The 26,708-nt window shown below is 41.9% G+C and overlaps 2 protein-coding genes across 2 annotated transcripts in view; one reads left to right on the top strand and one right to left on the bottom strand.

Annotated features, from left to right (window-relative positions):
- The window catches only part of LOC109440080 (ankyrin repeat domain-containing protein 26-like), a 97,475-nt gene extending 88,143 nt beyond the window's left edge, over positions 1–9,332 (top strand). Inside the window, exon 24 of the mRNA XM_088788973.1 lies at positions 9,276–9,332. Coding sequence (XP_088645099.1) covers positions 9,276–9,332 — 57 coding nt within the window. The remainder of the gene's footprint in view (positions 1–9,275) is intronic.
- A 12,399-nt stretch (positions 9,333–21,731) lies between these two features.
- LOC148756427 (uncharacterized) overlaps positions 21,732–26,708 on the bottom strand; it is a 44,863-nt gene continuing 39,886 nt past the window's right edge. The window contains exons 10-11 of the mRNA XM_088801854.1: positions 23,292–23,337; positions 21,732–21,956 (exon numbers count right to left, since the gene is read on the bottom strand). Of these exons, the coding sequence (XP_088657980.1) occupies positions 21,838–21,956; positions 23,292–23,337 (165 nt within the window). The 3' untranslated portion in view covers positions 21,732–21,837. The remainder of the gene's footprint in view (positions 21,957–23,291; positions 23,338–26,708) is intronic.

Here is a 26,708-nt window from a genome sequence, read left to right as displayed (position 1 = left end):
TATTCCAGATGTGCTAAAGTCATAAAAAACAGACAATTGATTTAAATTTCATGAGAAAACTTCCTTTTTCTGGGGCACAGGGGTCACAGCAATGGACCTACAGAGTAGGGAATGGAATTTTAGCACCCTTCTTGGGTAGGGAGAGAACTCATGTACTTACTGACCATCAGCCTCCTCCTGAGCCGTACAGGTGTCCTCATGTTAACGAAATGTGAAGTCAAGAGACAATGGCTCTGGTATGTGGGATAAGAAGTGCAGGTGTACATATCTTGTTTGAATTTGCGTAGTTGACAAATCAGAGTAGTGACTAAATAAATTAGCAAAAGGAGTAGATCACAATGTAAGGGAGATCATCCTTATCTATCATATTAGGAAGGCAATAGTTAAAATATAACATCAATTGCACAATAACATTTAGATACAGAAGCAATATTTGGAGAATAAACATTACCCACCCAAGGAACTAAAAAAGAAAAACTGATGGAGGGCATGGGTTGGACTTGTACAGGAAGGGCAAGATTGAGACAGACACATATAGTTAGTGCTTCATTGTAAACCTATGATCTTTTACCACATATTTGGAGGCATTTTATATATATTTATATATAGCAAGTAATCTGTTAGAACCATAAAACTATGGCCAAGACAAATAAGTGTGGTTATGGTTTTATTTACATTCTTTTGCGTGTTTCTGAGTATATACACGTGTATGTGTGGATATCTATTTATATGTCCGATACACACACATAGATACATACATACATACATACACACATACATACATACATACATATAGACATGAAAGAGAATCATATACATTCCATATTATAGGTTATCAAATGTAATGCTAAATCCAAGAATGTTTTTTGGCAATAGAGTCAGACAGTGAAATAGCCAATTGCATAAGCTATTATATAGGCAAAGACATATTTTCTAAACTGAAGGCAAAAATTGGGTGGCATATTCCTTTACATTGAAAAAAAACTCAGCTCTTAAGTCTAGTGCTTATTTCAACCAAACTTTCCAAACCAATGTTATTACAACATTATTTATATAGAAGTCACTTGAGAATCACTTGTATTGTTTGATAGGTTGGCCGGAAATGGAATGCACATGGTCAGGCAAGTTAAGAAAGCTTTATTGCAAGAGAGCAACAGTATATGGGCTCTGCAAAAGATGGCTACAACCCGGACTGCATGTCTAAAGGAGACTTCCAGTCCTGAGGAGGGGGTGAGGAGGTTTTTATAGGGGCTGTGCAGACAGGATAGCATTGTTTGAACATGAAATGTTGAATGACAGCAAGCCAGTAGCTCTTTTGTGGTGTTTTTTGTTGTCACAAGCTTGGCTCTGCTGCAGGTGTAGGCCAGTCGACATGGCTCTGTCTGTAAGTCGAGGTCTCTGAGACCTAACATTCAGGGACCTAACATTAAATCAAGGTCTCTGACATTCAGAGACCTACCCTTCCAGCCTTGTTTGTTATTAAAAAGTAGAGGGGCCGTCGTGTCTCTATTCTGTAGTTTCTTCAGGCTGAATGAAGGTGGCGAGAGGAGGGAGACATTGTGGAAGGGGCTGGTAATGTTGTTGTAGGTGAAGCATTTTATGGACAGCTCCGTTTGTGCACACCTGGAGTCGGCTCTGCAGAAATAGGGTGAAAAGATGGAAGAGGCAAAAACCAAAGGCTAGGACCAGGAAAGCTAATAGTTAAAGGCCCTATGAGGGGGACAAATCAAGAGCCACTCTTAGCTATAAACTCGGATAGCCACTCGTTCCTGAGGCGGCCTCTGATTCTGGGCCTGGGTGGGATCTTGAGATTTTGGGTGGGCCATGGATGGATCTTGAGAGTTTCATGCTGAGCGAAATAAGTCAGACAGAAAAAGCAGAGAACCATGTGATCTCACTGATATGTGGTATATAAACCAAAAACAACAAAAGAACAAGACAAATAAATGAGAAACAAAAACTCGTAGACACAGACAATAGTTTAGTGGTTACCAGAGGGTAAGGGGGGTAGGGGGTGGGAGCTGAGGGTAAGGGGGATCGAATATATGGTGATGGAAGGAGAACTGACTCTGGGTGGTGAACACACAGTGGGATTTATAGATGATGTAATACAGAATTGTACACCTGAAATCTCTGTAATTTTACTAACAATTGTCACCCCAATAAATTTAAAAAATAAATTAAAAAAAAGAAAAGAAAAAAAAACTGGTAACACCCTCCACAGATACAAAACATCTTACCACACACCAACACAAACTGGTTTCACCCAGAGATCACAAATTGACAGAATTAGTAGTAACTATAGAGAACACACAAGACGTTTTACCAAAAAACAGCTTGTTGTCACAAGAGCTGTATAACACAATGTAAATTTATAAGTTTTCCCCATTCCAAGGACCCATCGTCTGCCCATGGACACTGAGGTCTAAATAGTGAGACACCAACCAGCCTCTTTACAGCTCAGGCCAGGAAGCCAGAGGCCCCTCCACACCGAGTGCAGAGGAAGCAGCCCTCCCACAGCCGAAGGGTCACCCCCAAGGACAGTCAGAGAAAGCACAGACCTTCGTCACACAGGCAGTAGGGATGGTGGGGTGGACAGGGTGTCTCAGGTCTCCCACAAAATGGGAGGCACCTCCAGCCCCAAACCCACTGATCTGTGGCCCCAGCAAATGTTACTGGACCGGGACCTGTCCAGCACTGAAGGGTAAGGAAGGCTGGGGGGACAGACGCCCCTTATGGGCAGAGGCCCCTCAGGACACACTCCCCTGGGAGCTGGCACAGCCAGGCAGAGGCGCACTGGGAACCCCAGCTTCTCCCAATGGCCACCAGGCCCAATGGAGTAAGTGTACCTGGCCAATGGTGGGGACCAGAGAGGATTAGCTTCCTCGGTCACAAAGACAAGCTCCTGGGACACAGATGAGAAGGAAAGAAAAACCTAAAGAGATTTTTACAGAGGGACCCACAGCAAAGTTTGTCTCCTCAGACGCCAGTCTGGAGAGAACCGCTTAAATCCCAGCCTGTGGGGCTGGCTCCAAAGACAGGCTTACGGGAGCCTGTGCCTGTGTTCTGTCCCCGTGGGAGTTCCTTCTGAGGGCAAAGGACACACAAAATACACACACAGGAAAAAAGGATCATCTCTGGGAGGAAAGAATAAAGAAGACTCTAGATTCTCTAGGTGCAAGAAGTTAGCGTCACTAATATTTTTCTGTATGTAAATGCAGAAAGGTGACAAGGCCTCACACCTGTTCTAACTTCTACCCAACTGCAGACAGAGACCAGGAATTGTAATACACGTGCACGTAGGATTCACATAAGCATGACGTTTCCAAAGACAGTGAGAAGCAATCAGGTAAATATGCCATTTTAGACAAGGGTGGGAGGGGGCTCTTAGATTTTAGATGAAGAATGGGAGATATACAGGTAATTCAGGAAAAGCTAAACACACATGGCAGGTAAAGTTTTGTGAGGCTCCTGCATGGAGTCTTCCTGTCTACAGCTAAGGGGATTGTACTCGGGGTTTTATTTGTGCTTCACAGCCTTTAAGGAGGCAGGAAAAGGGGAGCCGGGCAGGACGAGGGAGGCTTGTATGGTTAAAAGTGCCCTGTGGGGACAGAGCCCCAGAAAGTAGTTTACAGGCTCTCGGCCTCACGTGGAGGGGTGCTGGCTCGGGTAGTGGATGGCCCTCGGCTGGGGCTGGTTGGCCGTCGGCTGTGGCCTGTTGGCCAATTGGCCGCTAGTATAACAGCTGCGGCTACGGAGGAGAGCCGAGGACTGCCGAGGAGAGCCGAGGAGAGTCCAGGAAGGAGTGGAGGAGAGTCGTCGGTCGGTTGGCGGAAAGGCTGACGGCAGGTTGCACGTCCGGTGGGCTCATTGAGACCATAGTGGTATGACTCCCCTCCGATGGCTCCGTGGGTGTTCCTTTTTGGCCTCACCATATCCTGCGTTCTTATGTGGGGAGCGGGACCAGAGACCCCTCAGGCCGCCCCACACGACAAATGGCGCAGCAAGCAGGGTCTCCCGCACGATATGCCCCTTTTGAAAGTTTTATGTTGTTTAGCTCAGCGGGCCTGGGGCAGTTGTGGGCTGTGTTTACATTTCAGATCTACTGGCAGAGGGCCCGGGGGTGATGGTGAGACTTTCTCACTCCTATCAGACTGAAAAATCAGCTTCCATTTTTCTCAAGTTTCTGATAGATTATTAAATCCTTTAAAGCTGGTTTCAACATACCAATTCTCATAATCTTAGATATCCAAATTTTTTAATATTGCACTTCTCTTGATTTTCCCTTCTGCCTTTTTCAAACCTAATATTGATATTAGCTTCTGTAAGACCCAGGAAGCTGAATAACTAAATCAAAAGCTTAAGAATAGTTGAATTTCCTTGTATCCCTTTGCATTAAACATGTGGTCTTTCTCTAGGGTCCAATAAAACAGCTGTTTCTCATGAACATTCTCCAACACACTTTCAGGTTTTGAAGTTTTTCGAATTCTATGGATCCATAGTCTGGCCACTGACGGTAAGATTTTAATAGCTACTCAAACCAAAAAGCCTTTTTACAGCTTAACCAAGGAAGCCAAAGGCTTTCTTTCTGTCTCTGTGGTATTTCCTTGTCAGGACAAATGATACAAGAGACATAGACACCAAAAAAATGACCGCCTCTGGGAGGAAAGATTAAATAAAGAAAACCTGTGAGTCGCTACTCCCGAGAAGCTAGCTTCACAAACATTTTTTCCTGACAGTCCACACGTACAAGAGAGGAAAAGGACAGGTCCAGCTACCACAGCTGTGCTGGGGGGAGGCTCTTCCAGCAAAGCTGCCCCAGGAGCCTGGTGTTCAGCTCCCGCTGCCAATGCTGCACCTGGAGTGGAGGCCCCAAGGCCCCTTCAGCCCCAGCGCCCAGGCCAGAGCCTGGGATCCCACCACAGCCTGCGTCCCCAGCTCTCCCTGGGGGCTACAGTCTTGTCCCTGCAGGCTTCCCTGTGGCCTTTCCATACCCAGGCTTTCGGGTCTCAGACCTGGGTTCCTTCTGAGTGGTCCTCCTGGGCTGCCTCTCTTACATGAAAATAAATCTTTGGTTTGCACCCCACTACCCCCACTTGTGGTGACTTACAGAGGCCTCTAAGCACACTGGGAGTTAAAAAACGGCTCTGGGGAAGGTCAGGAGCCAGAGAGGAGGGTGGCATAAGGCAACATAGGTAAGAGCCAGGTAAGGGAAGGCAGTTAATTCAGGTATGCAAAGCCCAGTGCCAGGTTTCACCTCTAGGACTCTACATTCCTGCAGGCAGCTGCCAGGGCACAGATGACTGCACCTGGGGCACAGCCCCGGGTCTGACACCTTGGCTCAGAAGACTGAAATGAAGAGCCTTTCCTGACCTCCACTCCGGTGTTATTCCCTAGATGGACACAAGATGGCAGCAGACAATACCTTTTCCAGGTGACAGGCAAACAGGTATTATTCTTAAAACTCACACAACATGGCAGCAGAAAAGAGCGTTTCCTTGCTCATTGTGAGTATCCGGGCCCCTGGGACGAAGCTCACTGAGAAATATTTCCAGGCCCTTCACAGGCCTCATCTCACCCACTGCTCCCGTTTTCCAGAGGTGGCAGAGACCATTACTAACTCCATTTCACAGATAGTTAAAATGAAGACTGATTCTAACTAACACAGTTCTGAGCCCAGAACCGAGGCCCAAATGGGCCAACATGGGCCAGTAAGCTTGCACACATGTGGTTCTGGACAAACAGAGTGATCCAAACAGTCCTTGCAGCGTTGGGTAGAATCTTGGTCATTTTATTGAGGAAAATCTGCAGCACCCGGGCACGAAATGAGTCCCACCCAGCACCCAGGGGAGAAATAAGTCCCACTGGCCGCACTGGCTGGAAATATGTCCCACCCACCACAATGGCACAAAATATCACACCCACCATCGCCCATGTGCCAAGAAATGTGTCTTTGTTGTCCAGTAACTACCGTCTCACCTTCCTTTTTGCTGAAAGATCACTGTGTTTACTTGTTGCTTATCCGTAAATTTATGACACCTCGCCGTGACGTATTCACTGGATGAATGTTGATTTCTTCATCGATTTCTTCGATACTTGAGAAATAGTTATCGAATGCCAGATATGAGCCAGCCACGATTATTAGGCACAGAGAATAATCTGTAACTGAGATTCCTCGTGATGAATTCACTGAGTCAGGGGAACACATAATAAACGACATAGATACTGATTTTTGTAAAGGTGACAAGTACTATGGAAAAAATAAAAATAACAACATTAAGGGGATTGGCAGTGCCAATGGAGTAGCTCCCAGTTTGTTAAACAGAGCAGAGTCTTAGTTTCTTAAACCGGCTGTAACAACTACAGTGTGTTTACACTTTAAGTGTGGGCTTGAAAAACAAATGTATTGTCTCACAGTTGTAGAAGCTACATGCCCAAAATCAACGTACTGGTACCATTGGTTCCTTCTGAGGCTGTGAGCGAAGGATGTGTCACAGGCCTGTCTCCTGACTCATATGCCTGTCTTCCATCTGTGTCTTCACATCATCTTTATGTGTGTCTGTGTCCACAGTCCCCCTGTAAAGAAAAAATAAGGACCACAGCGATGTGGATTGGTGATCTCTCTAATGACCTCACTTTAACTTGATGGCCTCTGTAAAGACCCTTTCTCCAAAAAATTCCACATTCTGGTCCTGGAGGATATAACTTCAAAGATGAGTTTTGGGAGGAATACTTAGTAATCCTTCAAAAAAGTAACCTCAAATTTAGTACTTACCACATGTCCTTATGGCAGTATCTGTCTAGGAATTTTCTGACGTTTTTCATTCCCCTGGAAGGGAGTTCCTGCGAACAATAATATTACCTGGGGTCGTTCATGCTGGCGTGGCTGTCAAGATCGTGGCTCACTGGTCATCACTAACTATAATGTTCCATTGTCTTCTTGTACCAATTAGTACCAGAAGGTGGATGAGATTCTAATTTTATTTCCTTACAGGTCACTGGCTTTTTTCCCGCTAGATGACCAACGCACTTTTCTGTCTCGAAAGCCCAATAATTCCAGGAGCATACGCCCCGTCATCAGTAAGCCCAAGTCTCCGTTTACCCGCTGCAGTTTCTGTCTGTGTGTGCACATACACACACGCACACTTTGTTTGCAGGCAGAGACCATTAAAATTCTCCCTTTAGAACGACAGCGTATGACTTTCTTCCCACCTCTGCTCAATTGGGTAATCCCTAGAAAAACTATGGCACCGTGTATATTAATGCAGGTTTTATACCTCATTAGTGACCCGTTGCCACCCATTTCATTTTTTAGTTCTAGAAATTAGCCCTGAAGCAGCAATGATTTGGACAATAGCGTTTCACACCGTGAAGGGTATCCACTTTGTGTTTTTCTTTTCTTTGTTTTTTTTTGTTTTTTTTTTTTTTTACTTAAATTTACTTAAATTTTACTTAAATTGTTAGTAAAATTACATAGATTTCAGGTGTACAATTCTGTATTACATCATCTAGAAATCCCATTGTGTGTTTACCACCCAGAGTCAGTTCTCCTTTCATCACCATATATTCGATCCCCCTTACCCTCATCTCACACCCCCAACCCCTCTTACCCTCTAGTAACCACTAAACTATTGTCTGTGTCTATGAGTTTCTGTTTCTCATTTGTTTGTCTTGTTCTTTTGTTTTTTTAGTTTATATACCACATATCAGTGAAATCACATGGTTCTCTGCTTTTTCTGTCTGACTTGTTTCGCTCAGCATTACTCTCTCAAGATCCATCCATGTTGTCACAAATGTTCCTATATCATCTTTTCTTACCGCCGAATAGTATTCCATTGTGTTTATATACCACAACTTCTTTATCCATTCATCTATCGAAGGACATTTTGGTTGTTTCCATGTCTTGGCCACAGTAAACAAAGCTGCAATGAACATTGGAGCACACGTGTCTTTATCTCTAAATGTTTTCAGATATTTGGGTAGATACCCAGGAGAGGGATTGCTGGGTCATATGGCAATTCTATTCGTAATTCTTTGAGGAACCTCCACACTGCCTTCCATAACGGCTGCACCAGTCTGCATTCCCACCAACAGTGTATGAGGGTTCCTTTGTCTCCACAGCCTCTCCAACACTTGTTACTATTTGTCTTGTTGATGATAGCCATTCTGACTGGGGTGAGGTGATATCTCATTGTGGTTTTTATTTGCATTTCTCTGATGAAAATCGCTCTTTTTGTAGGAGCCTTATTGAGGTATAATGTATATATTCCATAAAATTCATCATTTTAAAGTGTATCATTGTGTCACTTTCAGCATAATCGTTCCCATTTAATTATGGATGACACATTCCAAGACCCCCAATGGATGCCTGAAACCTCAGATAGTACTGAACCATACCTATATATTCACTTAAAGGAAGAACTTTATGGTTTTTCTTTGGTGTGTCAGAATTGCCAGCATCACTATTCTTGTACTTTGGAGCCATAATTAAGTAAAACGAGGGGCACATGAACAAAACCACTGCAGTACCGCTGAAGTCTACCTGATAACCCAGGTGACTAATATGCAGGGAAAATATATAGTGTGTGTACGTTGGAGAAAGGCATGATTTACGTCCTGGGTGAAACAGTAAGTAATGTCACAGGATTTCTTCATGCTTCTCAGAACATCGTGCATTTTAAAACTTACAATTTATTTAGTGGAGTTTTCCATGTAATAATTTTGGACCAAAGTTGACCATGGAAAGTGAGAAAACACGGATCAAGGGGATCCCGGGATTCACACAGTTGTGCAAATATCACCACTGTGAGATTCCAGAACATTGTCACCACTCCAAAGTGAAACCCTGTCGCCATTCACAGTAACTCCATTCCTTCCCCTAGCCCTGGCGACCATTATTCTACTTTGTGTGTTTATGAATGTCCCCAGAGAAGACATAAGCCCTCATGGTTTTCTTCATAGTATTACTCCTCCCTCTCGTGAAATTTTCCATAGAATGACCCCTCATCTCCTCCAGACACTCTACCTCATCATCATCTTCCACGTACGCCTGCCTCCCCACCAAAAGGACAGGCACACACACCCTCGTTTTTACTTTCTCCAGATATTCAGATCACCCCCAATAATCAATCTCTACCGCACCACATACACTCTCAAACTCCAACAAAGCGCCGTCTCCCTTATTCCGCTCTTAGTGTCACTGAACATCTCTGTGGGGACAGTGACAGGAAGAGCAGGCTAAGAGTCTCCTTACACCGCTTCAAACCCTGTCACAGGACCTCGCCCAGGCCGAGGAACACAGAGACCGCCACAAGAACCAGTGGAGCTCCTAGTGGATAAGAAACTGAGGCCCATGTTCCCGCCCCTGCAGGGCCTCTAATCATTATCACTGTGGGTCCTAGATTTGGTCCCCGCCTCCTCCACCTTTTCTGCCAATTCCTCCAGAGACCACTCCAGGTGTTCACAAATGCAGCTGTCCATAAAATGTTTCACCTACAACATTACCAGTACATCCCGTAATGCCCCCCATCTCGGATGCCCCGTTCTGCTTGAAGCAGGTAAGGAAGAGAGAAACGCTGGCCCCTCTCATTTTTCATAACAAACAAGGCAGGAATGGTAGGTCTCCTAATGTTACAGACCTTGACTTCATGTGTGGTCTCTGAATGTTAGGTCTCAGATAAGTTGACTTAAAGACAAAGCCATGTCCGCTGCCCTGCACTTGCAGAGAGAACCAAACTTGCGATATCACAAAATGCCACAAAGCAGCTACTGGCTTGAAGTCAGTCAATGTTTTTGTCAAACTTGGCTACTCTGCCAGCACAGCCCCTATAAAACCCTCTTCTCTCCCTCCTGCATCCCTCTGGGCCTGCATCTATCCTTTAGACATGCCGCCTTGGATCAAGTCATCTTTACTCATCCCGATAAATGCTTGTTATCTTAGAACAAAAATTTCTTAACTGGAGAGACCTTGTGTGTTCCTTTACGGGCCAACCTATCATTGGTGCTGAAACCTGGAGAAGGTTTAGGCCAGAGAACGCAAGATGTCCCCTTCTCTTTCTCTTCTCCCTCTCCCCAGGCTTGATCCGCTCTCTGGCTTCCCTCCCGGACCTGCCATAAGGACGCACTCAGGACTTTCTCCCTTCCCTTGCTGACATCCCAGACAACAGCAGGCCAAATTCTCGCCGGGTGAGTGAAACCTACTATTCGTGTCTCAGACCTTCTGTCTCTCCCTCATTGTTCTAGGTTTCCATGAAGATCCCACCACTAGGCCAGAAGGTTCCCCTTGCCCCAGGGTCCCAGATCCTCCCAGTCTTGGGGACACCCAGTCTGAGAGGGATCTCACGTACTTGTGTTCGCGGGGTTGGACATCGGGATTTGGGACCCCTCAACCTCTTATTCTCCCCTTAATAGGAGGCTCCCTCCTCACCTTTCTCACTCCATCTGTTGGGACCATGGGGACCTCACATTCAGTCCATGTGAAATCTACATCCCTCGGTTGTCTCCTCCACAACTTACACACCCTCAGGCTCAACTTACAGGAGATCCGAACCACGTGACTCACCTTTTACTACAACACTGCCTGACCCCTATCTAACTTCTGTCACCACAGGGGAAAATGGTCATAAATTCCCTATGTCCAGGCCTTCTTTATACTTTGAGCTCAACCCTCCCTGTTTGATTAAAAGTCTCCACATCTCTCCCCCCAAAAAACAGACGAAAAACCACTAATGCTTCTGTTCCTGTGAGTCGATCGCAGACCTTAAGCTCCTTTTGAAGCAGACAGATGTATCACACCAGGACTGATAACTACTCATAAGTAACCCCAGACTCCTGCAGCTCCTCTTAATACCTTTATCGTAAGAGCTCCAGGTTTCCTCTTTACTGACAACCACCTGGGATGCCCTTCTCACTGTTAGGGGCCCTAGTTTAGTCCCTTCTCTCACCTTTACTCGTCCCACTTCTCATTATCCTTGGACTAACCCTGTTTGGATCTTGACGTGTTAACATTCTTGTCCAGTTTCTCTCTTCCAAAATCGAGTCTATTAACACTACAGATGACTCTTGTGCAAGGCTTCCAGCCCATCCCCGTGACGGACTCTATAACCACTTTCTCCTCTTGGGTCAGAAATTAAGTTCCAGTTCATCGCCACTTAATTCAGTCCATAGACGAGGACTCTCAAGTTTTTGGGACCCAGGCGTTCCACTATCGCCCATTTCTCGAAAGCAACTGAACTTAAACTTACTTGTCACCCTTGCTTTCACACAGAGGGCAGGACCCAGGCTCCCGCATCACAATGGAGGAACCCAGGGAGAAACCTCACATGGCAAGGAAGCCCATCTCTTTCTTAATAGATGTGTGTGGGGAGCCATGGTTTCTTGCAACCCTGAACCTTGCAGACTGGCTCGGTTTCTGCCCCCATAACATTGTCTCTGCCTTATCTGAAAAGCGCCTAACGGCTGCTGAGGAATGTGGTGAAAACGGCCAGTTCCCAGACACAGAAAACTAAGGGCTTTCTAGACAATTAGTAGATTCTGTCTCCTTGAAATATTTACTTTTGTGAGTTTCAGTGACCTTGTATCTTCTATGTCAAAGTAAGGTTGAAGCTGGAAAGATTTACTTTCACTGAGATAATGCATATCTTCTTCGTTTAACTGCACGTACTCAAATTGTATATATTGGTTAGAGATAATAAACTCAGGGCTTCAGCATGACTGAAGACCGGCCGCATTAGCATTTGTGTGTGTCTTTTATTTCATTCCCACTCCCCCATTCAGGTACTGATCAACTCGTGGCGGCTGGCCCGTCACAGATGTGGGGGCCCTTTTCTGTGCCCTCCCCGAATTTTTAGGGGCTACTCATCCCTGCTTTGTCTCCATTGGTGGGATTGATGGCTTTATCGCACAATGTTGAACTATACCAGCCCTAACAGGCTCACTTCATAACTCGGCTATTACCACTCATTTCTTATACTCCCCCGGAGGCCCACACTCCAAATACAGTCTCCTTCCATTTTCGTCTGCCCAACCATGGTCCCATCTTTCTCCTTGCTCTCCCGCTCTGACACTCCGATAGAGATGCCCTTACAGCCGTCCCTTGTGGATCCAGTTCTTTGGGAGACCTTCTATGATTACACACGACAGTCCTGTCGAGATCTAGCTCTGTGATCTATTCTCGTTTCCAAACCAACTCCTATACCCTCTTTCTCACGTCCCCATCCCTTTCCTGAACCCGCTCGCTTCACTGTGCCAGACCTCAAAGACAGCAGTCTTTCAAAGGTTTTTGGTTGAGCCTTCGTTTTCGCCCAGGCCTAGCTCCTGTCTAGCCTCTCTCCACCTCGCCCTGAACACGCCCCTACACTACGTGGATAATCTCCTTTTGTGCAGTCAGTCTCACTCTCTCTCTGCCATATCTCTACCCGTCTTGTGTCCATCGCTAACACGGGCTACCTGCTATCTTCAAGCAAGGCACGAATCTCTACTTCCTCTATTGTCTACTTGGATGTCCCTCTCACCTCCACCGACATGGCTATCATGGCTAACGGTATATCCAAATTTAACTCTATACCGCACCTTGGGCCTCCCCCTTCCTCAGTCCTTTCGAGCTCACGTATGTCAGATCCTTCCTTCCAGACAGCCTCCCAGCTAATAGCTCACCAATGACCGACTGCCTCCTAGCCATCAGCCTCATTCAGCAGATCCATTGGGAGTACGCACACCGCATTCTTCCCCGACCCCAAGACACTTCCTCGGTTTCTCTACATTCCCTAAGCCCCAGGGGACTGGGTCCATCTCAAACACCTGAACCTGTCAGACTTACGACAAACTGGGAAAGAGCCTTGCCACCATCTTGTCACCACATCCAAGCAGCAATTGCTGGGTCACCCCTCCTGCTTTCATTTGTCTCAGCTGCAAAAATAGCTGACCCGCCTGTCCTGCGACTCCACATGACCGCCCAGGCCCCATGATAATGGCACCTCATTTCTGAGCCCCACCTCGTTTTGACTTTAAAACATCCCGCAGGAAAAACCAGGAGACTAACGAACTGTGATCCCTCCCCTCCCCTTTTCCTCATTGCGTGAACCACACAACTCCAACCTCACTCCAGCGCCTTCTCTCCCCCTCCAAACCCTCTCGGTTATGTCTTCCTTTCCCCTTATCTCTACTCGTCCATTTTAGAGCTCCTTTTCTTTGATTCCATCACCTGATTTTCAACCCAAGAAGACTTGAGTCCCATTACTGTCTTTATTATATTACTCTTCCCTCTCATAACACTTTGCATACCATTACCCCTTATCTCTACCTGACTCACAAGCTAATTCTTCATCATCCACACACGCTTGCCTCCCCACCAAGTGTACAGGCACTTACTCCCTAGGTTTCCTTTCTCCAGATATTGAGATCACCCCCAATAGTCAATCTCTACCTCTCCCCACATATACTCTCAGGCACCAAAAAAGGTCAGTCTCCTTATCCACTTCTAGTGTCACTGAACATCTCTGGGAGTAACGAAAGGAACAGCAGGGCTAGGAGCCTCCTTACATGAATTTCAAATCCTGCCACAGGATCCCACCCAGGCCCAGAATCAGAGGCTGCCTCAGGAACCAGTGGCGATCCGAGTTTATAGCTAAGAGTGGCTCTTGATTTGTCCCCCTCGTAGGGCCTTTAACTATTATCTTTCCTGGTCCTAACCTTTGGTCTTTGCCTCTTCCATCTTTTCACACAATTCCTGCAGAGCCGACTCCAGGTGTGACAAATGGAGCTGTCCATAAAATGCTTCACCTACAACAACATTACCAGCCCCTTCCACAATGTCTCCCTCCTCTCGCCACCTTCATTCAGCCTGAAGAAACTACAGAATAGAGACACGACGGCCCCTCTACTTTTTAATAACAAACAAGGCTGGAAGGGTAGGTCTCTGAATGTCAGAGACCTTGATTTAATGTTAGGTCCCTGAATGTTAGGTCTCAGAGACCTCGACTTACAGACAGAGCCATGTCGACTGGCCTACACCTGCAGCAGAGCCAAGCTTGTGACAAGAAAAAACACCACAAAAGAGCTACTGGCTTGCTGTCATTCAACATTTCATGTTCAAACAATGCTATCCTGTCTGCACAGCCCCTATAAAAACCTCCTCAACCCCTCCTCAGGACTGGAAGTCTCCTTTAGACATGCAGTCCGGGTTGTAGCCATCTTTTGCAGAGCCCATATACTGTTGCTCTCTTACAATAAAGCTTTCTTAACTTGCCTGACCGTGTGCATTCCATTTCCGGCCAACCTATCAAACAATACAAGTGATTCTCAAGTGACTTCTATATAAATAATGTTGTAATAACATTGGTTTGGAAAGTTTGGTTGAAATAAGCGCTAGACTTAAGAGCTGAGTTTTTTTTCAATGTAAAGGAATATGCCACCAAATTTTTGCCTTCAGTTTAGAAAATATGTCTTTGCCTATATAATAGCTTATGCAATTGGCTATTTCACTGTCTGACTCTATTGCCAAAAATCATTCTTGGATTTAGCATTACATTTGATAACCTATAATATGGAATGTATATGATTCTCTTTCATGTCTATATGTATGTATGTGTGTGTGTATGTATGTGTGTATGTATGTATGTATGTATGTATCTATGTGTGTGTATCGGACATATAAATAGATATCCACACATACACGTGTATATACTCAGAAACACGCAAAAGAATGTAAATAAAAACATAACCACACTTATTTGTCTAGGCCATAGTTTTATGGTTCTAACAGATTACTTGCTATATATAAATATATATAAAATGCCTCCAAATATGTGGTAAAAGATCATAGGTTTACAATGAAGCACTAACTATATGTGTCTGTCTCAATCTTGCCCTTCCTGTACAAGTCCAACCCATGCCCTCCATCAGTTTTTCTTTTTTAGTTCCTTGGGTGGGTAATGTTTACTCTCCAAATACTGCTTCTGTATCTAAATGTTATTGTGCAATTGATGTTATATTTTAACTATTGCCTTCCTAATATGATAGATAGGATGATCTCCCTTACATCTGTGATCTACAACTTTTGCTAATTTATTTAGTCACTACTCTGATTTGTCAACTATGCAAATTCAAACAAGATATGTGCACCTGCACTTCTTATCCCACATACCAGAGCCAATGTCTCTTGACTTCACATTTCATTAACATGAGGACACCTGTACGGCTCAGGAGGAGGCTGATGGTCAGTAAGTACATGAGTTCTCTCCCTACCCAAGAAGGGTGCTAAAATTCCATTCCCTACTCTGTAGGTCCATTGCTGTGACCCCTGTGCCCCAGAAAAAGGAAGTTTTCTCATGAAATTTAAATCAATTGTCTGTTTTTTATGACTTTAGCACATCTGGAATATTTTTCTAAGCTCTATAATTATATATTCTAAAGAATGTGATTTTTATCTCTGGACCACATTTTCCAAAAATCTGATATTCTACTGGTTTTCTTGGTACTTATACTAACTCATTTCAGGATTTCCTGGATTCCATAGTGTCCTTCTCAAATTCTTACATTTGACATACATTTATACATGTAATTAGCGTCTAATATTTTAATATTTTAGATTTAGAGAAGAACTAGAAAAATAGTACCCAGTGCCCTTATTTCCATTAGCTAGAATCTCCTAATGTTGGCATGATCAAAATTAAGAAATAAACATTTTACCAGAGGTTAAGGGGGGAGGGGAGTGGTAGATTAGGGTAAAAGGGATCAAATATGTGGTGATGGAAGGTGAACACACAATGGAATTTATAGATGATGTAATACAGAATTGTACACCTGAAATCTATGTAACTTTACTAACAATTGTCACCCAAACAAACTTCAATTAAAAAGAACTAAACATTGGTACAATACTGTGGTCTAAACTCAAGACTTTATTTGGATTTCACCAGTTTTCCCTACAGTGTTGTCTTTCTGTTCCAAGAGCCAGTCCAATCCAATCTTTGATTGCCATAGTTCTCCTCTAATCTGTAATAGTTCCTCAGATTTTCCTTCACTTTCATGACTTTGACACACGTTAAGTGTAATTCTCAGCTATTTTATAGGAAGCTCCTCAATGTTGATTTTGTCTGATATATCCTCATAAGTACAATAAAGTCATGGGTTTCTGAGATGAATATCAGAGAGGTGACATGCCCTTCTCACTGCACAATTTCAGGGAGTACACGATGTAAATATGTATTATTACTGGTTATGTTGAACTTGGTCATTTTGTTAACGTAATGTCCACCATGTGTTTTCATTGAGAAGTTCCTTTATCTCCCTTGATAAATAATATTTAATGGAGATACTTTAAGACTGAAAGATACTATTTTTCCTTCAATTTTTGGCCTGCTGATTTTTTTGTTAAATCTTATCCAGGTATCATATCCGTCAAGGCAGGATGCTGATCCTCTTAGTAATTCAAGCACTTCCCTGCCCCTCAACTAAGGATAGATTGCTGTGTTCTCTTCTCCAGCTGCGATCTCTTCTCACTAGTGTTCTAAGAGCAAGTGTTTGGTTCCCCTGCCCCACAGATGAAGGCTCCTGTTCCAAAGAGGAGATAGAGGGAAAGTGTTCCAGTGGAGTTCAATGCTCCTTCCAAAGCGGCACTCTTTCCCATCAGTGTTTTTTTTTTTTTTTTTTTTTTTTACCAGGAGAGGCATTTCTTAGGATTCTCCAGCTCTTCTGTGAGTGCCTCCCAGGGTTCATGGAGAAAAAAACCATGCGAAAGGATGCAGATTTCATTTCCCTGTGATTTGTTCCCTAGTTCTCATGTCTCATCTCATTATTTTCAGGCTCACGCATATTCTTTCACTTATATTTAAATATGTGATTGTACACATTTAAGAATAAAGAAATGAAAATATTTCTTGCAAGCTCGATCTGTGGAGAAGGGGCTTGTGGATGGCAGGCCCCGCTTCAGCATGAGCATTTAAGACATAAGAAAAAATTCCTTCAGACCCTTTTTTCCTTTAGTTTACCTTCCACAGTATCAGAAATTATGTTTCTACAGTAGAAGTTTTGCCCTATTCCACTCCTACTAAATAATCTTTTCATAGGTCTCTGTTGTCTGCAGGTTAAAACTCAGACTCCGTGCCAGGTCCAGTTTTCCCTGACTCTAGCCCTTTCCCCATGCGTCATTCACCCGAAGGAGAACAGTCCCAGGTTACTTTTTTGCTTGATTATAAATTCCCTGAGTAAAGGTACATAGTGTCATTCCTTACTGTAAATTTCAGTGCCCAATACAGTGCCTGATATATGGCTGGTCCTCAATAAATTCTGTTTGCTTCCCCAAAAATACTCCATCTTGATCCCTCCAAATGTTGTCCCCATCTACCAAAAACAACAATTATGATCATCACCTTCCAATCCCAGTGTCACCTCTTTCCTGATCTCATCTCATTGTGACAGTATTAGGTGCTCCCTACATGATATTTGTGACACTTTTATCATGCTATAATAACATATTTACCTTTAAGTCTTCCCTACTGCACCTAGGATGGAGCTAGGGCACATTTTTCTTGATCGTAATAATTACTATATCAAACTGAAATCCTTAGACCGAAACGCTAAGACTTTGGATCCTAAAACCAAAGTCACATTGTGTCCCAAGTGTCCTTTTTCCAGCCCTTTCCACCTCACTGAGGAGCAACGCTCCACTTCATCTTTCTTCCCTCTTTGCATCTGTGTTGAGCCAGGCTATACTATAGTGCTTCTCCCTATGGCATAGCTTCTTAGTTTGGACTGGTGACCTTCTGTGCACCCCTATAAGACCATATCCCTGCCCTAAACATGAACCTAGGAAACAAGTCCACTTACATTTTCACTCATACCATTCCTCCTTCCAGGTTACAGAACTCTATAGAAAACCAAAGTGGCCTCAGCCCATGTCCGTGACTGCCAAGAACTGACCTCTGCTTGGGTGTCATCTCACTCCCTGTGCTTCACCGACCTGGTTTAATGTTAGATGCCAGCTGTAGCTTCATTAAAGCTGAACTGATTAGTCCCCCTTGGACAACAGGCTGACCGGTCTTTCTCCTTTCAGGAGACAACAACTGTAGTTAGATTAGCTTATGTTTAGCCCTCAAAATGAGGAACAGAAGTGCTTCCTCAAGTCCTTTATCCTCTTGATCCATCTGCTCTGTGCCGTGACAAACAGAGAACATCATGCCTCACCATAAAGTTATTTCAAAATTTGACTAACAAGTCTTCAGCAAGGCATTTGGCAAAATCTTTTCTGATATCCTCTCTTCTCTCTCTGTCTCTCTCTCTCATACACACACACACACACACACACACACACACACACACACACACAGCAAGAACATAAGTTGGATGAAGGTTCAATCAATAGGACAAATATATAGTTAATTGTTCACACCAAAAGGGTAGAGAACAATGTACTGTTATGCATCTGTCTTGAGTTCTGTAGTCAATGCCACATGGCTCTGTTTTCAGCCATTTCCCATTCAACATTTTACTCCCTAATGTGAAAAAAAAGATGCACATTTTATCACTTTTACTCACACAGCCACGTCATTGTAAATGCATTGGATAATGGCATCAAAATTCCACAGAAATCTCAGAAGGTTAAAATAATGTACTATGTATTTCAGATGAAACTTAAATAGAAAAGTGCAAAGGCCTTCTTACATATAAATAAGAATTAAAATATTTCAAGGTGGAGAGAATGGTTTAATGACAGATATCATGCAAAAGAATGAAGATTTTCATTAAATATACTTCTCTAACATGTATTTCTGTTTGGTTGGTTCACTGTTTTATTTGCCTAGAAGAGATTCCAGTAGACATTCAATGAATGTTGTTTGAATGAGTGAGTCAGGTATATGTTACAACTATGTTGTGTATAGAAAAAGCCAATAAAAGCTTAGATTTCAGTAATAGAAATGAAAAGACAATAGAACAAGAGAGAACACAGGCTTGTTTGCTCTTTCTGTAGCCCCAGCACAGCTGTGGTAGTACTATGTTCAGTTCTGAGCAACATACTTGAGAGAGTATGTGTAAAGCGGAACTATTCAGAGGAAAGTTGCCAGAATGATGATACTCAAAAGCCAGCAGGAATCTCAGAAAATAAAGATGAGCGATCAGGGTTACTGTCTTTAAACGTACAGAACACCATTTGTGTGGGGGAAGGGTTACCTTAATTCTGGACGTTGTCCATGGGAGAACCAAAGCAAGTGACAAGATTTTAGTCAATATAAAGGAAGATTTTCTGTAAAGGGAGGAAGGAAGGAAGACCTATCCAAAGATACCAGTCACGTCTTAAGAACTAAGTTCCTGCATTTTGAGGGGTGCAAGATAAGGTGATGGAGGAGAACTGACTGTGGGTGGTGAGCACACAATGGGATACATAGATGATGTATCCCTGCTCTCATCATGGATATTCAACTGGTGATATTTTCAACTATAACTAAAATACCTTTCACTGGTCACTGTAAATCATTTCCTGACCCAAATGAGGTATTGATGTAAGTAATGCCATGGGGTTCCTGCATACTACTTTTAGAAACATGCCGGGTATAAGTCAGTCAGTAGGGTGTGGGAAACAAATATTACTATCCACACTCACAGAGAAGAAATGTAAAACTCAGAGACTGAATGACTCAGTGAAGGTCACACAGCCAAAAAGGAACAGAAATGAGTCTAGAATTATCTGAATGTTGTGTGTTGTACTAGTCACTGCACCCTCTACCTTCCTGTACGTTTTCTATGATGTGTATCTGTAGTGTAATTTATAACAAACATGTTATTCACACACTAACATAGAATTAGAGTAGGAAATAGTTTAAACATATAATTCTATAGTTTGTTTTTACCCTCCTGTGTACATATTTTAAATACCTGAACAACAGGTCTAGGTCCAGTGCTTCCAAGCAACAAGGTTTTTCTCACAATATTGAAAAAAAGGAAACTACCTTGAATTCAAACTGGCAGGTATTTTTCTTTTGGCTGTACAATGAAGAAAGTAGCATTTTATGTTAAGACTCTTGAGATTGTAAACAAAATAAGAATTATGTGCTTGAACCAAAAATTATGAACTTTGGATGCAAGATGTATTAGCATAAACCTAAATACCATGTAAAAGATTGAAAATGATAAGTTTTCACTAGCTTTTCATTTCCTTCCCAGCAGGGAATTGATGAGTCCATTAGAGCCATAATCTATGTCTGCAGAGCGAGTTAGGGCAGATTCCAGCCCAACAAACTGTGGCCGATGCCTGGGAAGCAAGACGTGGGTCCTTGAACTAGAGAAACAGAAGAACTTGATACGCGTAATTTATACACCACCCAGTGATCCTAGAAAATTGATTTTTCAAAAGCTCAGAGTCATCTGAGGTGCAGTGTAAGTGCATCTACAATGATTTATTTTTTTAATTGCTGTGGTATGTTGTGGGATATCATAAAGTTAATTTGACAGAGACTGACCATCCCCTCGAATTCACTGACATTTCTGTTATTTAAAAAATAACCTTAAAAAATAAAGTTAACAAATTAGGACCCATTGGATACAATAAACTGTGAATCCATACTGATGAATGAATGGAGAAAAAAAAAAAAGATGAGGAACAGGGACCTTGACATAGTCTGAAAGGTCTCCCCCGTAAAGCACCAATGAATTGTAAAGTGAAAAGATAACATCACAGAAGAGAAAACCGGCAGATACTACCATCAGTGATCAACGTTAACAGCACCAAAAAATGGCACAAATCAAAATTGTAGTCACATCACGAGATGCAAAGAGAAGAGCACAGGACCACTTCTGTGATGCTCTTGTGAAAAACATTTGATCTGAATCTTACTACAGAGAAACATCAGAAAAACCCACATTGAAGGACAGTCTACATTACTGGAACTTACTCTTAAAAGAGTCAAGGTCATGAAAGTCACTGAAAGACTAGGGAACTGTTCCAGACTCTAGGGCATGAAGAGACATGACAATTAAATACAATCTATGGATCTGAACATGATCTTTGTGCTATAAAAAGAATATGAGGATTAAAGGATAGAATGCAGTAGTGTTAATTTCCTGATTGTGAAGGCGCTAGGACAGGTCAGTGGAATGTACCGTCTTGTAGGAAATAAATAAATCAGGGATGATGGCATAATGTCAGCAATTTGCTATCAAATGAATCAGGCAAAAAAAGTTCTTTGTGTTAAAACTTGGAACTTTTCCCTAATTTTAAACTGCTTCCAATAAATAAATACACTCAATAAATAAAAAAGGTGAAAATCCTTAGACAAATCTTATTTGTCTATGAGGACAGAATCTATGAATCAGTGCTTAAAATTATATCCAAGTGTTATGGCACTATAACCATTGTAATACATCCAAACATTGCTCATAGCAATAGCAGCAGATATCAAAATGATGCCTGCCTAAAGCTTTACTTTCATATATGGTGATAAAAACTGAAAAATACAAAAAAAGGCTATCAGTTAACACCATCGAAGTATTAATGACAACTTTGTTGTTTCGATGTTATTAAACACTGGTATTTGGATAGTTTGAGTACGTAAAATGCAATACTTCTTGTTTTCATTTCATTGCAAAGTTAGTTAGATGCCAAGAAAATAGTTTAAAATACTATTAGGTTTGTGCTAACGTAATTGCGATTTAAAGGTTTACAAACAACTGAAAACCCCTCAATTACTTTTGCACCTATACACATATGATACGAAATAAATTTTCCTATACACATGTGATACAAAAGTATTTTCCTTTAATAAGGATTTCGCATGTCATATGCTTTGGGATGCAATTAAAATGTTATTTAAACAGCCCAGTAAATACACTTGTATGACTTATATTTTAGATCATATACTTTTCTTTCAAAATTTGGACATATTCTTGTTTTGCCTTCTTAAGTTGATCATCAATAGATAATGGAGGAAATGTTCGATTGTATTTAGATTCAAATTCAGCAGCATCTGGAAAGAAAAAGAAAGAATTATATTCTTTAAAATACAACTAAGTATAAGCGTTAAGAAGAATGAAAAACCTATATATGAGGCAACAGTGCACAATAGGAGATCATATTCAATATAATTTGCCCACGGCTGCACACTGACTTAACTGCTATTGTTAAGTACCAGAGCTTCTGGTTGTGTTGTTCTTCATCCCTTTATTGACAAGGTCGTACGACAAGCACTGAAGTTACAAGGTGAAGAAGACACGGTCCACCCCTGACCCATCATCTACTATAAACTGAAGGAACAGATGAACAGGCGATTTCCATGCAGAGTCCCCTATACCACACAAATGCACAACAGGACGCGAGTGGGGCACACGGAAGGGACACCCCAGTATTGATTGTCTGTTCTCTGGTGGAGGTCATACGGAAGTTGATGCCTGAAGGACAAGGACAGAGGAGGCCAGCTAGAGGGAAGAAGCAGATGCAAACTAGAGTGGGGGAGAACACTTACGGAATGAGAAGTGGTCTAGTTTAGGTAGATGCTAGAGCAAAGGCGCAAACAAACGAGGCTTGGTAGCAAGACACAAGGCTGGAATATTTGGTGAGAACTAAATTGATGTGGGTGTTTTCATTCCATGCAAAGGAATTCGGAGTTTCTCCTGAGGGTACATGGCAAACTAATGACACAGTCAACGACTGCAGATTTAAATGTCACCCATGAGGTGACAGCTACAGTGTTTCCCCCAAAATAAGACTAACCGGAAATTGAGCCCTAATGCGTCTTTTGGAGCTATAATTAATGTAAGACCTGGTCTTATTTTCGGGGAAATATGGTAGCTTGGCCCTCCCAGGAGGTACCGTATTTCCCCGAAAATAAGACCGGGACTCATTAATTTTTGCTCCAAAAGACACATTGGGGCTTATTTTCCGGTTAGGTCTTGTGTTTGGGGAAATGCCATATATGAACTGTAATTGCCTAAATATCACTAGATAAGTCTGGGTATTGGGCCTCATATCACTGGCAAAAACATAAGAAGTTGATGACGCCCAGTTTTCAATGTGCAGGTGGACAGTTCCATAGGGATGGCAGAGGAAAGGAAGGGGACAGACCAAAAACAAAAAGAGATACATAGACTCTTGAGATATTTAAAAAGATATACAATGTCATAAATACTGATACGACCTTGTCTCACTATAAATGTTTATGCTTTCACCTTTTTTATTTGCTATGAAGAAAATACGTAATGTAGTATCTATTATCAGAACATGGAAAGGGATGCCATTTACTATTTACATTTTATTCCAGAAATCAATGATATCTAACTTGAATTAATACATTTTGGCAACATACCTTTCTGTCGACCTCTAGCTAGTTCTTTCTCGAACTTCTGCCACAACTGAAATAAATCAAATCTTATTATAGCATTTAAGGTAAACAAAAGACTTTATTGTAGAAATGACATATATGTTATGAAATGTGCCCTATAAATAATACCTTTAGAGACTAGATTTAACGTACAGATTATATAAATCCAAAAAATTAATAAAATGAGTAAAACAAATTACTGCCTGTTTTGATTTTACATAATAGAGACCATCTATATGAGATGCTGTTTAGATTAATCTGACCAACAGTGCAATTGATATTGGTCTACCGAAAATACATAATTTCAAAGGGTGACGTTTGATTTGATTGGTACAAAGAAGTTTAAACAGGTCAAGTCATATTTTACAGTGAATGCAGTACTTTGCAATTCTTAGAAAAATTGTCCTTTATAAATGTTTCTTGTTTTTTGTTTTTACTTTAATGGACTTTTCCTCAAAATGAGCTTTCCGTTCTTGCACTTCTAGAAAAGTAATCTTAAGGTGTATTCTAGGCTATTCATTTTTCAGCATAGAACCTTAAAGACATAAAATGATGAAAGTGGTACTGTGATGTCATGTGAAAAGTCTACTGACAGAAACAATAACCAAAATGATTTTGCCATCTATGACTGAAACATTACTGTATTCATATGGACAGAAAGATTTCCGAAATGCTGCTTGAATAAAGCATGAACGAGAGCCAGTTTTCAAATTTACTTTCTTATTCATGACTTTGTAGTGTTAGAAACAAAAAATAATATATGAAACAAAAAATAATATATAATTCTTTAAATGTAACTTTGTTCCTTAGAAATCAGGCCCAATTTCCAAAACACTCAAGTAGCCCTAGTTATAGTCTATTTAATAATGAAATGCGTGGGAATATTTCACATTACAAGTGTCCCACTCTAGAGTGTTCTTACTTAAACCTTTCTTCTGAAAGCTATCCTCTAACTAAGTGTCTAAAGGAGTGCTTAAAATAATATCCAGAACCTAATAGACACTGTGGTGACAGCAATGTGACACCCAATCCCTGTACAAATTAGGGGTGAAGACAAATTTGTTGGCCATCATGTTGCCCAATATTTGCATAACACTTTTTTTGTGAATGGCTTGATAGACAGGGCTTATAACATGAATAATGTGACAACAACATCACTAGACAGACCGTGTAAAATCAATAACTAAATACCATATAAAGGGAGAGGACTTTCATGAAACAGTTTTAAGTTACTGTTAATCAACAATATAAAATGTAAATCACATTTTTACATGACTTGAATTAAGGAACTACCAATGCCAAAAGACACTTTAGAGCTGATGGTCCAGGTACGTCTTATTTTCGAGGAAACACGGCATGTTTATTTCTAGGTGAGGAGTGTGTTCAGATGGTGGAAGTAGCTTGAAGTCCAACATTAATAAGGAGAACACGTCTGCAGTCTCATTTATACTTTTCCATTCATCAAATATATAGAAAGGTGAGAAAACTATACACAAAAGAATGTGTCAGCAAACTTTAATCCAAAGGATTTTAGCTAGAAGGATTTTCTCACAACTGGCAGTTCTCACTACACTACGTCTCGGAGAAAGCTCAGGTTCCATGGGGACACCCACGGATTAGCACAGCTTAGGAGCCTGCATCCCTCCTTAGCCAGGTAGCTCTACGGGTCTCTGCTTTGCTTTGTTTTGTTTTAATTGGGGACTATCGAGGAACAGTTTGCTTTTCCAGGATGTCAAGCCGTTTTTTTTCAATCTAGTTGTGGATGGTGCATCTCACTGGCCAATGTGGGACTCGAACCGGTTACCTTGGTGTTATGGGCACCTCGCTCCAACCACTGAGGCAACAGGCTCCCCACCAGCAGCCCAATTCCAAGCTCAAGCTGTTGCTTCTCACGGGTCTATGTGGGAATCGAACTGGCAACCTTGGCGTTATGAGCACCGTGCTCCAACCACTGAGCCAACCGGCTGCCCACCATGGTTCACCTACAAGCTCAAGCCGTTGTTTTCAATCTAGCGGTGGAGGGCGCAGTTCACTGGCTCATGTGGGAATCGAACCGGCAACCTTTTTGTTAAGAGCTTGCACTCTAACCAACTGAGGCATCTGGCCGCCCTTGGTCTCTGTTGTTACATACCGTGTTTCCCTGAAAATAAGACCTAACTGGACAATCAGCTCTAATGCATTTTGGAACAAAAACAAATTAAGACCTGGTCTAATTTTACTATAAGACAGCGTATGACATGATATATGATATGATATGACATGACATGACATGACGTGGTATGACATGACATGACATGACATGATACAATATAATACCAGATCTTATATTAATTTTTGTTCCAAAAGACATATTAGAGCTGATTGTCCGGCTAGGTCTTATTTTTGGGGAAACACAGTAATAGAGTTTTAAACAAAAAAAAAAATTTCTCAAAGAACAGTACTATTCTTTGAGGAAAATAATATTTTTCAAATCTGAAAGTCACTGATTTAGTGAAAGTCCCTAATTTTACATAAGTGGCAACCAAGGCTCACAGAGATTATAGGTCACCTGAGGTCACCAAACCAATGAGCTGCGGGCCAGGAATGGGATAAGCCTTCCTTTTGAGGCTAGAGTGCTATGCCAGCTGCTACCTCGTATTAAGGAAAATTCCATCAATTTCTAAGTACAACTCAAAGAAAATGAATACGTAATACTTTGACATGGAGCTCAATAATGTTAAGGCATGAGAAACAAAACAGTAGCTTTCTAACTCAAGTATAAGCTTTAAAGTAAGGAATAAAAATAAAGACACAGATTAATATGACAACTTCTGCTAACAGAAGTCAACACACTCAGTTTATAAAGCATAAACACTTCTAAACACAGAACACGGAACTTGAAAGGGAAAATCATGAGTTAAAGAAAGGAAACTCAAGTTGAGGAAATTCTTCCTTAAAATGACTTTTCTTTTCCTCAGAATCAAACTTGGCTGACCAATATAAACCAACACAGGTATTATTCATGTTGAGGGTTAACTATAGCGGAATTGAAAACACAAAACAGATTTCCCTTCACCATCTAGTGCACTTCTGTCCAATCTCACATCATCACAACCATATCATAAGTCTTTCCAGGGTTCTGTAGTGAGTTGGGACACTTATCTCTGGATCCTGACAGAGTTGGTGCTTTTTCATCTCTTATTCAGCCTTGCATGATTGGGCAACCCAGCGCCTCACAAGGGAACAGCGTTGTCCTTGGAATGAGGACATTGACTTTAACAAAAACGGTTTTTCAATTTATGAGGAAATACTGAAAACTAAACACCTCTTTCCTACCAAAAAATAATTAAAGGAAAAATGTCCACAAGCATATTCTCTTGCATTGCTTATGCCTTTACACTCTTTCATCTTCTGATTTCTGTG

Source organism: Rhinolophus sinicus, chromosome 12 (genome assembly GCF_057876585.1).
Source record: "Rhinolophus sinicus isolate RSI-liver-muscle chromosome 12, RSI-T2T, whole genome shotgun sequence".
In the NCBI taxonomy this organism is placed as follows: Eukaryota; Metazoa; Chordata; class Mammalia; order Chiroptera; family Rhinolophidae; genus Rhinolophus; species Rhinolophus sinicus.
The sequence above is the reverse complement of the archived record's forward strand: the minus strand, read 5'-3'. Positions and strand labels throughout refer to the sequence as shown.